A 17,499-nucleotide genomic window follows, 5' to 3' on the forward strand; every position below is an offset into this window, starting at 1 on the left:
AAAAGCTTTATGTATGTTAAAAGGCAGCTAAAAGGGATGAGACTGATTTCACAAGCTATAAGCAAAAACCAGTTTCATTACTTAATATCCATATTTTACATTCTGATATTGGGAATAGTATTTTCAAAGGTAGGCACTTATTTTTCCCTCTAAAAATATGTTCATTGAGATCTGATATCAATAGTTTTATTTATGCCTAGACCAACTCAGGGGCCTGTGATGATAGCACAAAGGTCAATGTGGGGTTGGAAGGGAGAATAGAGATATGGTCTCACATTGCACAATCTCATGCTAGGGCAGCATGTCCCCTACAGCATGTGTTCTTAACCTGAGATTAAAGAATTCCTTCATTTTCTAGGCTTCATAAACTTGGAGGGAGAAAATATACATCTTAATTTTGAATAACCTCTAACAAAAGTCTGACATTTCCTTCAAGTATGAATGTACATAATAAACCATTGTAATATTATTAGCAACAGTGTCTTTGCCACTAATAAAAGCCACAGATATTTTTACATCAACTAACATTTGTTGGCAGTATCTCAAAATATCATTTACACTCATCACTACTTTGAAATTCCTGTATTTGAAACCAGTCACTAGATACATCACAGTATAACAAACTTGTTTGAACATTAAAAATGGAATTTCAATATAATTGGTTTCTTTCTTTATGCATTTAAAAACATTATTCTGAGAAGGAACTCATAGGCATCAGCAGGCTGCCAAAGGGATTCAGGAATCAAAAAGTCTGGAATTCTTCCTCTAGGAAATCCCATAGAAAAGCTACATTATGTGCCTCTGTATAACTGAAGAAAGACTTGGGGAGAAATCATTGGGGATGAAGTGTAGAGATGGTACCCCTCTCCCCATGCTAGAACCAGAGATAAAGCTCTATTTCCACCATGCTAATACCAGATGATTTCACTAATACCTAATGCTTCATCGTTGTAGAATCATTGATGCTTTGGCAAAATACTTTCACTTCACTTTTCCTATTCCATTCCCACAACATTCTCGTGTATATATTAATCTCCCAACTGAGAGCTGGAAAAGCTGAAGGTCAGAGACTTTAAGTGACATGCTTAAGGTCTTCTTTTATATGTAAAGTTGCCTACATCTTAAATACCAGTAAAGGATCAAATTTTGTTACTGATATAAGGAGATAGTGCTGTGAAAAATATAAAACAGTGAAGGACCCATAATTATTTTTATTCAGCTTAAGAATTACTCATTGAAGGAGAGTGGACTATTTCCTTCAAAAACTTATACTTTATTAAGCTCTTATACTTTATCAGCTCTAACTGATAAATATGTGATTTTCTTTTAGATTATGAAGACAATAATAATTATAATAATGATAGTGTTGAGGATAATGAGGATGACAATGATGATGATGATGATGATGATGATGATGATGCTGATATTGGTAAAAACAAAAAAAATCATTTTAAGGTTTGCAAAGTGTTTTCCTCACTACAATCTTGTCAGATAATTAAAGGACTTTTTTACTTGTATTACCTAACTCACAGGGCTATTATGAGGCTCAAGTGAGATATATGTAAAGCATTTCAAATATTTTGTAATGCCATCTAAAATGTCAGTTGTTATCTTCATCATTGTTCTAATCACATCCATTTAACTGACAAGAAAACCGAGGCTCTGAGACATAAAGTGGTCAGCCTATAATCACATAGCTAGCAAATACCTGATATAAAATTTGAACAGAAATTTCCTGATTCCAAGTCCACCATGATGTGATTAATACATTTGTGAAGCTGAGGGCAAATCCCAAACAACATTTCACCCATGAATAATTGAGAACTGATTTTTATGTCTGTTTTGTCCTTTATACATCCTGATTCTTCTTCTATTGCCACAAACCTCACATACTCTTCAGACTTGCAGTTATTATAATTACTCATGTAAAATAAGGCTACATTTGAAATAGAAAATTTGGGAGGCAAAGGTTGCATAATCTGGCAGTTTGTATCCTCCAGGAGTGTCTAATGTGATATATAAAATAAGGAAATGATGATTTTTATGGCCAAAGCAAGACATTGATTGAGTTTTGTGGGTCAAACATTAACATCATCTTATAGTCAAGCCAGATGGAACTTGATGAGCTCTTTCAGGGAAAATTTATTGATGCTACATCCTTTTTTGAATCACACAATATGCTATACTTGAGGAGGACACATAAACCCGTGATGTGCTACCACAATTTCAATGAAAGGTCACACACACTCTTGTCTAAGGAATAATTAGGATTCAAATCACTTTTAGATGAATAAGGAAAAGCTGAGTTGAGACTGACCATTCTATTTGGCTGACTGTGGCCAAAACTAATCTTCTAAAACCCTCATTTTCCTCTTACTAAGATTTTGTTAAATTAAAGAATGAAATTATCATGTACTTCAATATCCCTAAGATATTGCTCATAGACATTGATTTTTTTATGATATATGCTTGAGGAAAATCAAGCTTCAGATCTCTAAATATAAAAAAAAAATGAGCTATCATTTAATTATTACCCCTGAAAAGAAATCAGACATAACATCTCCAGATGACTCCTTTTCTCCTAGAAATGATTAGAACTGAATGACCATCTTTTGTTCTGGGAGGAACAAGAAGAAAAGAGAGAAAGAAAAATCACATCTTGGCTTGTTGATGAAAAAAGAAGAATTTTGCTTCAAGGGGAAGTAAATTTTTATAGAAATAAAAGGGAAAACTTTTTTCCTTTAAAAATGTTATTTTGCCCTCAAATTAGAGCCAAGTGTTTCTCCCAGAATTGATGGTGACAAAGCTTTAAAAAAAAAGTGATGAAATTCCACTGGAAATGTGTTATGGCAGTTTTGACATTTTAAAAATGTATCTGTGAAATGTAAATTAGAAAGAATATATATGCATATATATATATACACACACACATATGTATGCATATATACACACACATGAAAAAATTGGTAAAGAATTATGCAGACATTAAAAAAAAAGGATCATTCTTTTTCTAATTTCAGGCAAAGTTTCCTGAATGAGGAGGGAGACTTCCATACATATAATGTTATTATCTGGCCTTTTAATTAATTCAGCTCTACATTTAGGATGTGCTCTACTCCCACACCAATGATAAGGTGTTCTACAAATTGAGGAAAAGATGCATAGTCATTCAGAACACACAATGTGATCACATTGTGAAAAGTATCTCTGAGACCATGGGGTTACTGGTAATTTAAGTACAAAACTTCTATGATAGTATATTAAAATTTCAACATGGTTGTTGTTTCTAGAGAGGTCACTATCTAAAGAATATAGCTCACATATGAACTTTCATGAAACAAAAAACATTATCACAAGGAGCAAAGCATGAGAAAATATGGCATAATTGAAAGAGTGCTGAATTTGGAATAATAGATTCAAATCTTGGATCTGCCACTTGCTACTTATGTGTCCTCAGTTTTATATGAAATATGGAAGGAGTTGAAGTCCTTGACTTCTAAGGTCCACATGCCATGGCAAAACATAACTCACTCAGTTCTATACCTTTGGATCTAGTGGGTAGCTAGAGGAGAGAGGAAGAGCTCCTCTTGATTTGTTGGTAGGTGTGAACTGAGTACTTTAGACAGAAATGGGGAATGAGATGTCTAAGAACAGGCAGCTAGGCTGTACAGTGGATAAAGTGCTGGGCCTGGAGTTAGGAAGACTCATCTTCCTGAGTTCAAATCTGGCCTCAGATACTTACTAGCTGTGTGACCTAGGGCAAGCCACTTAACCCTTTTTGCCTCATTTTCCTCATCTGTAAAATGAGCTGGAGAAGGAAATGGCAAATTACTCTAGTATCTTTGCCAAGAAAACCCTAAATAGGGTCATAAAGAGTCAGATAGGACTGATAAATGACTAAACAACAACAACAATGAACAAAATTTCACAGGAGATAGCTGGAAAATATAAGCAACTAGAAGCCTGGCAGAAGGGATGAGTAGAAGAAAGAACAGGAGAAAGAAACAGAGAATGAGTGTTCAAGGAGGAGAGATATCTCCAAGTGGACATGGAGTAGGGGAAAGAGAAAAAAGAAAGATAAAAAGCATTGATCATTGAAAGAACCCAAGAAGGAGAGCAAAGTGACCAGGTTACAAAGGTTGGTTGGGTCTGAGGCTGTGCCAGGGAATTCCAAATTAAAGATAAATGAATGAATGAAGCATTTATTAAACATTTACTATGTGAAAAGTTATTGTGAAACAAATAGGTGAAACAGTTTCTGCTCTCGAGGATTCCACATTTTTATTAAGGAGACAACACACTTGAGAGATTTTAGCTGTAAGTTGGATATGACCTTATTGTCAAGAATTAGCCATCCCATCCCAATTCCATAAGGTAAGTAGGGATTATCCATGTATTCATTTTTTTAAAATGATAACTTAGTTACAATTCTATGGGAGTCTCATTATGTATTGCTTACCTATGCAGTTGCCTTCCTCTTGGAGAAGTCTCTGTGCTCAAGAAATAACTGTCCAAAGATGTGAAGAAATACCAAGTTAGAGAAACATTTAGTTTTGTCAACATTATCACTGAATTTTCACTTGATTTCCAATATATGCAAATAGCATTTTGATGTTTTCAAGGAAACAAAGACATTTGATTATAATAATTCTACTATTAATACTACTAATACATTATATATAATAATAAGAATAATTTACTTAAAACAATGAAATGCACAGTTTTGCATGCCTTTACAAAACCTCTCATTTTTATTTGGGGAGAATAAGCTGGAAAAAAAGAACAACTTTAGAGCTGTAGCCACACTGTATTTACTGAGGTTCAGTAAGTAAAATGGTGATTACAAGTGAACACACTCCATTTGACAAACTTGATTTCTAACTTGGTTAAAGAACAAAAACAATGCTCACATCTTTTGAGTACTTTCATCATATGCCAAGATTTTTATGACTTCCCAGTTTCCTGATGTCAGATGCCGCACGCTGATTTGCTCACTTTTAGGCTGCAAAGAAATGGAAAATATTGATTTTCATTTTATTTAAACAGCTTCGATTTGGATGTGAAGTATATTTCAAATTTAGAACAGTTTATATTTGGAACATGGCACTGTTCTAAGGAATTGCCTGCATATGTCACTTTTAGTTCTTTAATCACCAGTTCATAGAATATTAGAGCTAGGAGCATAGAGACCACTCTATTCAGTGCCTTCACTTTTCACATGAGGAAACTGAGGCTCAGATAAGTCAATATTTGCTTACCATTTAGCTTTTTATTTAAAAAAATTTTGAACTTAAATGCAATAAAATGATTAAATTCATATGGAGTAAAAGAAAAAGAGAATTGGATGTGAAACTACAAACCTCCATCATATACAGCTTGCTTTTCTTTCTACATATAGAATCATTTCAATGTAACATTTACTCAATCAAATTTAAGTACAAAACTATATTCATATAAACACACACATATACACACAAACATGGTCAAAAATCTTATTTTCTTGTCTTCCATTTAGATAAATAATTGATCTGAGAAAGTGTCCACTTATCATTACAAGCTATAAGCAAAGCAGTCAGTTACAGTCTATTTAAATATAAGCATGTTTGACAGGAAATGGGATGTAGGCCACTCTGCTCTAGATGAATTGTGAGTCGTCAGTTTAATCAAAATTAATAACTAGAATGTTTGTGGAACCAGCCAGCAATTAGAACATAGATACCCAGACTGCATATCCTCACCCCTTAATTCATTCATGTATGCATGTGTGTGTGTGCATGTGTGTGTGTGTGTGTGTGTACATGTATGGATATATGTATTGAATTTTGAATTTGTCATATTTTGAAGTTCCTAATTTTGAAATAAATGAGAATGATTCTATGCTTACCATATTCTATCTCACTTACTTGAAAGAAATCTTTCTTTGAAGGCAGTATCATGTTTATGTTAAACTGTTATTTTGAATTTGCCTATATGTCTATGTACATACATATGCTTATCTCAAGAAATATAGCAAGTATAAAAATAAATTAAAATAACTTTAGTGCCTAGATCCAAAATACTATAAATCAGGGATGTCTCCAGCACAAACACCTAGTGAGTACCGCGAGAGATTATACCGAATCAGCTGGAACCCTGACAGAGTTTGGGACACAGTCCTGGAAAGTGCTAACAATGATAAGCAGAATTCTGAACTTCTGAGGTTAGCATTTGAAAAACATAACTCAGAAGCAAACAGGAAGATGCTAAAGGTAGATAAGCAGGCAGGCATCATCACTGGTAGGTAGTGAAGTACAAATGAAGTTCCAAGAAGACTTTGGCAGGGGTGTGGAACACAGAATAAAGTCAGTCATTAAGCATTTCTTAAATAGCGACTATTTTCCAGGCACTATACTAAGTACCTGGACTATAACAAGAGACAAAAGACAGTCCCTGCCCTCTAGGAGCTTACAATCAAATGGGGAAAACAAGCAAACAGATATGTGCAAAAAAGCTCTATACAGAATAAGTAGTAAATACTTAAGAGAAGGGAGGGAATAGAATTAAGAGGAGTTAGGAAAGGCTTCCAACAGAAGATTGGATTTTAGTTGAGACTTAAAGGAAGCCAGAGAAAGTGATAGGTGGAAATGAAGAGGGAGAGCATTCCAGGCATGTAGAATGATTGGAGAAAATGCCTGGAGATTCAGCCTCAGAGCTGAAAGATGGAATGCCTTCTTTGTGAAATAGAAGGTCAACTTCCCTGGTCAAAGAATATATGGGAAAAGGAGCTTTACAAAGACTAAAAGGTAGGAGGAGTGAGTGAGGTTATGAAAGGCTCTGAATGCCAAACAGAGAATTTCGCATTTTATGCTAGAGACAAAAGGGAGCCACCATTTAGTGAATGTTGGGGTGTGTGTGTGTGTGTGTGTGTGTGTGTGTGTGTGTGTATGTGTGTGTGTGTGTGAGAGAGATATGGCGAGACCTGTAATTTAGGAAAATCCCTTTGGTGTCTGAATGGGGGGGTGGTGGATTGGAGTGGGAAGACACTTGAGGCAGGCAGCCTCAACAGCAGGCTTTTGCAATAATCCATGTGTGAGATGATGAGAGCCTGCACCAGAATGATGGCAGTGTTAGAGGAGAAAAAGGGGCATGTTGGAGAGATGATACAAATATGAAATTGAGAGGCCTTAGCAACGTGGATTTTTTTTTCCTGGGGGAGTGGTGAAAGAAGATAGAGATAATGTGGCTGCAAAAGTAGGCTAAGGTCCAGGTTGCTATACTAGGGAGGTGTGGCAATAAAAATGATCCAACCACAGGGATTATCATTCAAAGGCAGGGTACCAGTACTACTGAAAGTCTGCGAGGTCTAGTTCCCACAGAGAGTAGGACAACGTATAGCATACAAAGGCAGAGACTTAGATTACAAGTGAACTGGACAGAGCTCCAAATACTGGGACTAAAATATGGTATGAGGATCTTGGTCACAAGGGAAAACACAAATATCTAGTGACTTGAAAGCCCACAAGTTCAGATTAGCAGGCAGGAAAGGATGAACCACACAAGTTCCATATCCATAAATCCTTAATTTTTTTTTTCCCCACTGCCTTGATCCCTGAGCTTTGGAATTAAGCTCAAAGTGAAGTTAAGTAGTATTAACTCTATGGGCAAGGGACATGCTGGGGCAGAATTCCAGGCCAATTACTAGAGTGTTTTCTCATGGAAAATCAAGGAAAAGTGAGACAATTATCATTTTAATTAAGCCAACACTTATTACATGCTTACTGTATTTAGAGCATTGTGGTAGGAGAATGGTAAAATACTAAGTTTTGATACAACAAAAGTCCTTCTTTTGATGGAATTTGTAGTCTTCTGCAGAAATCCACACACACCTGTACAGTTACCTCTAGCAGCAAAATTTTCAATAAAGGTGACAAATTCAAGGGAGAAAAAGAAAATAAATAATAGTCCCATTTCCCCAAACAAAATCCTCAAACACATAATGTCAGTCCCCATAGGCCTGGCTATTTGAAGACACAGCAACTTCTGAGTAATATGGGCAAATTAAAATTTTCTCTTTCACTTTGTATATATAATGACAAATAACAGATTGAAACACTTTTTCTCTGACATCTATTCCCCATATCAACATTCTTCCTACTTTTCAACTCAATTTAATTCAACAAAAATTTCTCAGATGCCTACTATGTTCCAAGCTTTGGGCCAGACATTTGGGATACACAGATAAAAGGAAAATAGCTTCTTCCCACAAAGAACTTAAATTCTTCTCTATATTTGTCATACACCTTAGAGCCGTTGCCCTCTTCTGGCTGAAAAGAGAATCAAGTCCAGGCATACACAAGCACATTAGGTGTGTCAAATGAACATAGAGTTTACAACCTATATGTATGGTATTAAATGCTTCTAAGTGAGTGAACAAATACATTGTAACTTTCTATAAATTGGGTTTTGGTTTGATTATAGTGGAATCCAAGGAGACTATAAATGATTGATATTGATTCTAGGCCTTAGGAAATACAATTGGTTTAATTTGGATACACGGGATTCATATTCATGATAAACATGTAGCCTCTTTAGAGAGAGGAAGAAAACAAAATCGCAGTCTTTGGGTTTGGAGTGAAATTCCTCCTCAAGCTCTTAGCTCTTGCCTCAAGTCTTTGTAATACAGTCTTTTTCCTTCAAGTCTAGCATTTCATGGGTCAACAAAGAAGAGAGCATTTTTTAACTTTTTTTTTTTAGGCAATTGGGGTTAAGTGACTTGCCCAGGGTCACACAGCTTCATAAGAGTAAAGTGTTTGGTTTGAGGCTGGATTTGAACTTAGGTCCTCCTGACTTCAGGGCCAGTGCTCTATCCACTGTGCCACCTAGCTGCCCCTGAAGAGAGCATTTTTAAAGGAAAATGAAGCATACTTGTAGTCACTCACTTTTTGTACTTCTGTGATCCAGCATATTCCTGCCATTTCTCTTTTCTATATCAATTCATAGAATCATGGGATCATAGATCAAGAAATGGAAGTGATTTCCAAGGTTATCTAGTCCAACTTCTTTGTCTTACATTTGAGGAAAGTGGGGTCTAGGTAGTTTAAGTGACTTGCCCAAGGTCAGATGGACATCGGAGGTGACATTTGAATACAGGTTATCTGCCTCCAATATAAGAATTCTTAAACCTGAATAACCCTTCTGGGTTTAATTCACTTGGAACAAAATCCATTCAACAAATATTTATTGCACTTTTACCATCTGGCCTATGAGTTATGGCAGAGATGGAAGTCTGATCTCAGTGACTTTAAATACTATTATCCTGAAAATTTGTTAGTCCAAGACTAAACCTTTTGGTAGATGATCACCACTTCTTTCTACCTTTTCCAAGGAAATTAAGGAAATTATTTTAAGGTTCTAGACACATACAATATTTTATACAGTATTACAATAAATTCTCTTGTTATTGAATAAGGAAACAAATCCATTATGATATTATTAACATTCTGCTTTGCAAGTGTTTGAAAATAGAAATCTTTAAACGTTAGAACATGTCAATGCATTTTTTTAAGATTTATAAAACTGCTGTTAAATTTTGATATTGGCAAATATTAAAATATAGAGGATATTGGAAAAAATTTGAGGAGCTTGATTAAAACCCTGGATCTACTTCTTGCATTCTGTAGTGCCTTTCAAAATTTATTTAATATATTGAACTTTGATTCTTCATCTGTGAAATGAGTCAAGTGCACCTGGATGAATTCCCTTCCAGCTTTAAATTACATGAACATATGACTATGTTTCAATGGCAAACAAATACTATTTTCTAGCATACTATACGTAACACGTAAATGTTATAAAACATTTTTTGCATTATTTCAAAAATTGTTTCAGGATCTGAGCCACATATTCTGTATCCTTTGTTAGGTGATTAGGTGTCAACTATTGTTTTCTATTTAATGTTGCTCATGATATTACTTATCAGCTCTGTACCCTCAGGATTTTTTTCAAAATCTGATTAATTTTTATCAACAAGGGGGAATGGTGTGGGATGGCTACTGTTAGAAAGAGTACTGACCCTATCATCATAAAATTTGTCTCTAAATCCTACCATCAATGGCAGGTATAAAAAAAAATTCTTAATCCCTATACCCTTGTGACTGATAAGGGTAGGGACTGAACCACCCTGTTGATTGACTGAACCTAAGGTCCCCTTCCTTTTTGAACCCTATAAATCTACCCAGCAACAACCATCAGATATAAGGGTGTTTGTCTGTGGTACTGAAGGGCTGAGGAGCCCAATACTTGCATGACTGTGAGTAATAAACTACCTAACTGGTGAGCTTTTGAGCACTTGTATTCCTTCTTGGTACCTCATCCAGAATTTCACCATATTATGTACTTACTTTTTAAGTGCTTATTGACTTAAAATTATTGCAATATTTAAATTTTATGATAAAAGACTAAAATTACTAAGAAATAGTAGGCACCCTATGTTAGTGCTTTTTTCATATTAGATGATCTATATTCTCAGGTAATATATTAAGATGCATTAGAACACTTTCATCATTTCTTCCCTTATTGGGTTGAAGAAGTGATCAAATTGAGAATGAGAAGTATTGATACTGTATTTCATAAGATTGATAATGCATAATGACATTTGAAAGTATGCAAAAAGAAATTATCACTTCAAATCAGTTGAATTTAATCTTGAATAAAGAACTTTCTATTGATGAATAAAGTGAATTAATTTACCAACATGTAATTTTTTTTATTTAATGGAATTTTGGGAGCTGTTCACTATATTCTGTCACATGTCTGAACTGCTTAATTTGATTAAGTTTATGTTCTTTCAAAATGTAAGGGGAAAAAAAGTCATGAAGTACCCAATTTTTAAAGGTTTCCTTGTGGAATTCAGACCTGTATGGATGCCAACTGGTCAGATTTCTGAAGAGAATTGAATTCTTGGGAGTCAGTGACACACAGTAGAAATGCAGGCTTATTGAAAATATCTGAAGTGATCAAATGCTTAATGTGCAGTGGTTAATATACTTTTTAGGTCTGTGTTTGCTTTAGAAATTGCCGACAATGAAATTAATGCTGCGTGCCAAACATAGCACACAGACACATTTTCTCTCCTTTATGGCAAGTCTTATATCATTCTGAGTGCCATTTCCTGATCAGCATTGGTCAATGGCTACAGAATGAAGTTTCTCTCTTTTCCTTTTATTAAGTTAATAGACGTATGAGGAATCCACAAAATTTTTCCATGTAGCAGATACCCAGCCCACAGATATAGCAATCAATGGGAGTTCCTCATAATACCACCTTGTAGGTCAATATCTCCTAATACTTAAATATTTTCCTCTGACTATGTAGAGAATATAATCACAATTTTCCCTTTGTATCTGGATGTAGTGAGAATATGACCATTTTCTCTTCTATAGAGTTAATTCTCAATTGGTCAAAAGCTCTTTATACTATTTGAGAAATACCTAATGTTCTCTCTTTGAAGTGTCTATGTTTAGGGCTTTTTACTTTTCATATTTTTTAAAGGGTATAAAGGAAAAAGAGAAGGGGGAAGATAGCCAAAGTAATCAACTTCATCATGTTAAGCAGTTTTAGGGAAGAAGGATTTAACTGTTAACTCTAATGAAATGTTTAGCTAACTCTGCTTACTCTTCTCTTTCTCATTAACAAAGAAGAGGAATGCACACCCAGCTAAGCTCACAAATACATCACTGCCATCTTCTCACTTTGTAGTGAACCAGTATATTTAGCTTGGATAGACCGAAAGACCTTCCCCTGAAGTGAAGCCCTGTGATAATGACAGAGCAGAACAAGAATAAAGGACTACAGCATTTATGATGAAGCCATTCTTACAACCCTTTCATAAATAATGAACCATGACATATGATATTAACTCTTTCCAAGATAGTCATTGATCTGTGTACTTTAAATGTAATATTGATATAGTTGGTTGAAATAAGGTATTGGGTAACCTACAGGCTTTCCATCCTTTACATGGAAAGGATTTTTGTAAAATAACAGGATTCTCAATCCTCAAGTATTAAAATTGCTTATATTGTTAGATAACCATCATTCTTTCCTATTTGTAGAATTTATATTCTTCCTTTAGGAAGTTTCATGGATATTTAGGTAGCATACAGTGTTCTCTTATACATTCATGCATTTTGTGGATATCTGTGAATAGCCTATAACCTGGACTTTCTGATTATTTTAGACTTCATACAGTTCTCTGAATACAAGAGATGTGGTTAAGAAACATAAAAGTGGGGCAGCTAGGTGGTGCAATGGATAAAGCACCCGCCCTGGAATCAGGAGGACCTGAGTTCAAAGCTGGCCTCAGACACATAACACTTACTAGCTGTGTGACTCTGGGCAAGTCACTTCAACCCAGTTGCCTCACACACACAAAAAAGAGATAAATAAATAAATAAAATAAAAGAATTCAAGGATCTGCCATGAAAGGCAAAATAAATCATTGGTATTATTTAATTTCTCTTTGCCAGGTCAACATATGACCCATATAGAGATAGGGAATAGACCTGTGATTTCATTGGCAAAGTGAAGTTGTGAGGAGTCTCCTTCAATGAAAATAGATTAGCACCTACTACATAATTTATAGTCTTAGAGAGTTGCCTTCATCCAAACACTCAGAAGAAAAGTGCCTTTTTTAATACGCATAGCCAATATTGTTAGAAGAAGATTTGAAACCAGCTATTACTGGTTTTGAGACTAGACTTCATCCACTAAGCCATGATGATTCTCCAATAGGTATACACAAATTAAAAAGTTGAGGTACATTTACTACACAAAATTTTTTACTTCACTAGAGATGAGAAGGGAAAATGCCCTTAAGGCCAAAGGAAAGAAAAATCTGACAATTTCTTTAAACCCACGGGTATGTCTTTCAATATTTTGCAAAGCTACTTCCTTTCACTATATTTACTTGTGCTATGGTTCTTCATCTTCCTTTCCCTGAGGTCATACTAAGACTTTTTTTCATTGCAACTAACCAATATCATTGTATACCAAGAGGTATCTTTGCATATTTTGTCCCCTTGTTATAGAAGTAAAATAGTTTCTTTGTTTTTGTATTTATAGACTTCATGCTCATCAAAGAGATAGATTGTCTTTGATCCCTTCACAAATGATGTGTGAATAGAGTACCTATTATGTGTTCCATACTTGGCAATATTTTGAAGATGAGGGGATACATGAAATATAAGACATTCTCCCAGCCATCCAGGACAAAAATCACTGTGATATCAAAATATACATATGTATGTTAAATAAGCAGGAATGTGTAAGCTATTGTTAAAATGTTACTGTGAACATTTAAACCTCAGAAATCAGCAAATGCTTCTAATGATGGTTTGATTTATTGCACTGATGGTTTTCTAGACTTAGAAAATTGTTAATAATGCAGATTAAACTTAAAATATGTTATTCTTTGTATATGTTTTTCCATGGAGAGAGAGCTGGTTGCTAGACATTTACATGGACATCTTTGAGTAAAAATGAAGTTAAGTTGCATTGCTTTAATATGTGTCCCAAGTATGAGCAGATAACACATAGTGAGTAGAGAAAGATCAACAGGTGATGAAATAATCAGGAAAGATCACATTGAAAAAGCTGGATTTGAAATTTATCTTGAGAGTTAAATAGAATGTGGATAAGGAAAGATTTGAAGAAAAATAATTTAGACAGAAAGAATAGCATTGTCAAAGATTTGGAGATGGTAATGAGTATGGTGTGTTCAGAGGACAGTGAGGAGGTTAGCCCGGATGGAATGAAGGATATGTTTTGGGGAACAGAGAGTGAATGGTGAAGGTAGGATAAATTTTAGGAAAATTTCATTTCCAAACTGAGGAGTATGAGTTTATTTCTTCATAATTGTACTAAAAGAGGGTATATAATAAATTTTTGTTCCATTGAACAAATGGCCATTCTCTAACTCCTAGGTGGTCTGGATGGTCATACAATAAAAGAGATTGGTGAGAATATTGCCAAACTACAGGAGGAAGTTAAAAGTCTTACCTGAACAATGAACATGGCAATGTGATGGAATTCTCCTCGACCTCCCTGCTTAACAGGGACTGTCATAAAGAACTTGCTGCCATCTTTGGTAAACACAGGCTCCTCATTCTACAAGTATAGAAGTGTATGCAGTGATCTAAGATTGGCATTAGAAATAAGCATATCCATTCACATTGCTGCAATACAATAATTACATTGAAACCACTTCTTGAAAATAACTTGGAAAAATCCAATAAGAATTAGTAAAATGTTTAAATTCTGGGATATTAAAAAGAAGAAATAAGATTATCAGTTTCAAATGCACACAGATCTCTGCATAGTAAGTGCTGTGTAATAGAAGGCATTTGTGTGGAAAAGAGTACAATAATTAAAAATTAGAATGTTATAAATGAACTTGTAGACACATGCATATACATTGTAAGTGGATATATAAAGAACCATCATTTTGAGAACTGCAAAGATTCTCAGAAACCAGTTAGTCCAACCTATACATCATGATAATACCTGTTAAACATTTTGCAAACTTAAAGAACTAGACAAATGCTTGTGATGATGATAATTATATCAATAACTAACATTTATATGGTTCTGCCAATATTACAACAAAGCTACAAGGACAGTGTAATTACTCCCATTTTACAAATGAAGAAATGGACAGAGTCTAAGTGACCTGTCTAGGTCCACCCAACTAGTATATGTCTGAGAAAAGATTTGATTACAGGGTTTTCTGACTCCAGGCCCAGTGTCTATCCACCATGCCAAATATCTGCCAGAGGAAGACTAAGAGTAAGAGACTGAAGAGAAGGAGGAGGAGGAAGACTACATTACAACATACCAATATTTTCTTGTAGATATCCAACCTGGGAGAACCAACTACCTCTGGAGGCCAGTCTGTTCCATATTGTGGCATTTCTAATTCTCAGGAATTTTTTTTTCTGTTTGTTTGCTTTTGTTTTTATGCTATCGAGCCTAATTGTCTTTTTTGTAACTTCTATCCATTGCTCTTGAATCTGCTCTTGAATCCTTATTCCTCATGACAATTTTTTTTTGGCTAGGCATTGGGGTTAAGTGACTTGCCCAGGGTGACACAGCTAGTAAGTGTTATGTGTCTGAGGCGGAATTTGAACTCAGGTCCTACTGAATCCATTGCGCCACTAGCTGCACCGACAATCTTTCAAAAACTTAAAGATAGTTATTATGAATCCTATGATTCTGCAGGTTAAAAACCCCTAAATTTTTCAACCAATATTCGGATGGCCTGTATTCTAGTCCCTTCAAATGTTTCATTGGCACTTCTCTGGACTCAGATGCAAATGTTTCATTTGCACTTTCCTGCTTTATCACTGTCAACCTTAAATAGTAGTTGTTAGAACTGAACATAATAATACTTCCAATGAGATGTGACAGGAACAGAATACAGAAGGACTGTAGGTCTCTCTGAAAGCAGCCTAGGATCACATTAGATTCTTCAACTGCTCTATTATGCCACTACTCAACACTGAGATTGTACTCCACTAAAATCCCTAGATGCTTTACAGATCTCTTCCTGTCTTGTACTTGAGAAGTTATTTTTTAACCCATCTGTGTGACTTTATATTAATTCCTATTGAATTATATCTTACTAGATTCAGCCCAGTGTTTTAGCCTATCAAGATCTTTTTATGGATCCTGTCAAATTTGCTAGCTAAACTACATAGGTTAGTGTCTTTTCCTAATTTGATAAGCATACATACAATCTAGATAGCATGCTTGTATCTATCATATATGGAGATATGTATATGTATGCATAGGCACATGTGTGTGTATTTATATGTGTATATATTCCCATATATAGGGATATATATACACATATAAATGCACACAGAACCTTCTAAATTTGTTGACAATGATAAAGAAACTTATTCTATTTTTTTACATACTTTCTTGGAATATTGTTTTCACTTTTACTTAAAATATTAGTTTATATATTTATTTTTATAATAGACCTTTCATTTGCAGCTACTAGAAAGGTTAAATTTGTTTTCCTATGTTAAAAACAATTCCACACAGATACCAACTTAGTAAAGCTGCAATGCATTATTTAAAAATATGTATCACTGTAATAATTTCTTGAGAAATATGATAATCATTACAATGAAATGGTATATTAGGAGTTATAGATACAAGTGTACATTTTATTTAGATTTTTTTTTATTTCATCTTCAGTTCAAAATTCATTCCTTCCTCAAAATGTCTATTTTAAATACTCAAAGCACTTGAAGGTAATTTAGAGATTATTTTGTCCAACCAATCAAGAAAAGCAGTTACTAGCCCAAGGTCATACAGATCACTTTGTTAGTCACTACAACCCTATTCTTCATGATCCCAATCTAATCAGTTTTCTTTTAAATCATGCTGATCCTCCTGATGGATAGAAATATATTTAAAATATCAACTAATAACATCCATCAGCTTTTGAGTATTGCTTTATGTGACATATTTCTGGTGATAAAACTTAATTACCTACTTGGTGTAATTTGAGATATTTATAATTCCAAATGGCAGAATTTCATTTAAATCATGTTTTCTAAAAAGAAATTTTTTAAAAAACTCCCAGGATTTCTGTTCATTAATTTATTTCAACAAGCACATATACACCAAACCACAGAAACAGAGAGCAAGAAAGTTCTGAGTTTGAGCAGCAAAACACTGAGTTGCCACACTTGGAATCCTGGATTTTCTTTAAAGGAATCAGTAGAAATATGAAAATTCAATCTATAACTTCTCCCCACCAACTTTAAATTATCACAGAAAAGTATCAGAATGGATCTCACCTGAGGACCAATAAGACAATAAGTATTTCTCTGTTTTACCAAAGAACTGTTCTAGACACTAGGGATACAAAGACAGAAACAAAACAATCTCTCCCCTTAACAAGTTTTTTTCAGCTGGGGAGAGGGATAGAGAACATATACATAAAAATGAGGAAAGAAAATATATACATGATAATTTCTAGTGGGAAGGATGAGGAGAAAAATATGATTATGATAAATACTTGAGGAATCCTTCCCTTCTATTTATCTGAAGGAAGGCAGATAGAAATAATGCTAATAACTAAATAAAGTGATTGATTTTAGTAATTGAATGAAAATGTTGGGAGAAAAGTTGATTTATTTCATTGAAAGCATTTTCAGGACAACTCCACTGAAAGTCAGGATGATTCCTGTGATCTATGCTTTTTCATTTTTCTATAAGTTTCTCTGAAAAGTCTAATTCTACTTTGGTAAATAGGAGCATCTTAACAACGATAAGAATAAAGTAAATGCCTGTAACTACATGGTTGGGTGAGTATATAGCCTTTTCAAAATTACCTACAATAATAGTGAGGGCCATCTCTAGTGCTTCTGATTTTTATCTTGCCACTGGACCCAGATGGCTCTGGAAGAGAAAGTGAGGCTGATGACTTTGCACAGCCCTCTCTCA

General features: G+C 34.5%; 1 protein-coding gene across 1 annotated transcript in view; it reads right to left on the minus strand.

Moving 5' to 3' along the window:
* DPP10 (dipeptidyl peptidase like 10) overlaps positions 1-17,499 on the minus strand; it is a 956,967-nt gene that overhangs the window by 40,194 nt on the left and 899,274 nt on the right. The window contains exons 13-15 of the mRNA XM_078146817.1: positions 14,038-14,145; positions 4,911-5,002; positions 4,460-4,507 (exon numbers count right to left, since the gene is read on the minus strand). Coding sequence (XP_078002943.1) covers positions 4,460-4,507; positions 4,911-5,002; positions 14,038-14,145 — 248 coding nt within the window. The remainder of the gene's footprint in view (positions 1-4,459; positions 4,508-4,910; positions 5,003-14,037; positions 14,146-17,499) is intronic.

Source organism: Phascolarctos cinereus, unplaced genomic scaffold (genome assembly GCF_003287225.1).
Source record: "Phascolarctos cinereus isolate Bilbo 61053 unplaced genomic scaffold, phaCin_HiC Scaffold_726;HRSCAF=1367, whole genome shotgun sequence".
Lineage (NCBI taxonomy): Eukaryota > Metazoa > Chordata > Mammalia > Diprotodontia > Phascolarctidae > Phascolarctos > Phascolarctos cinereus.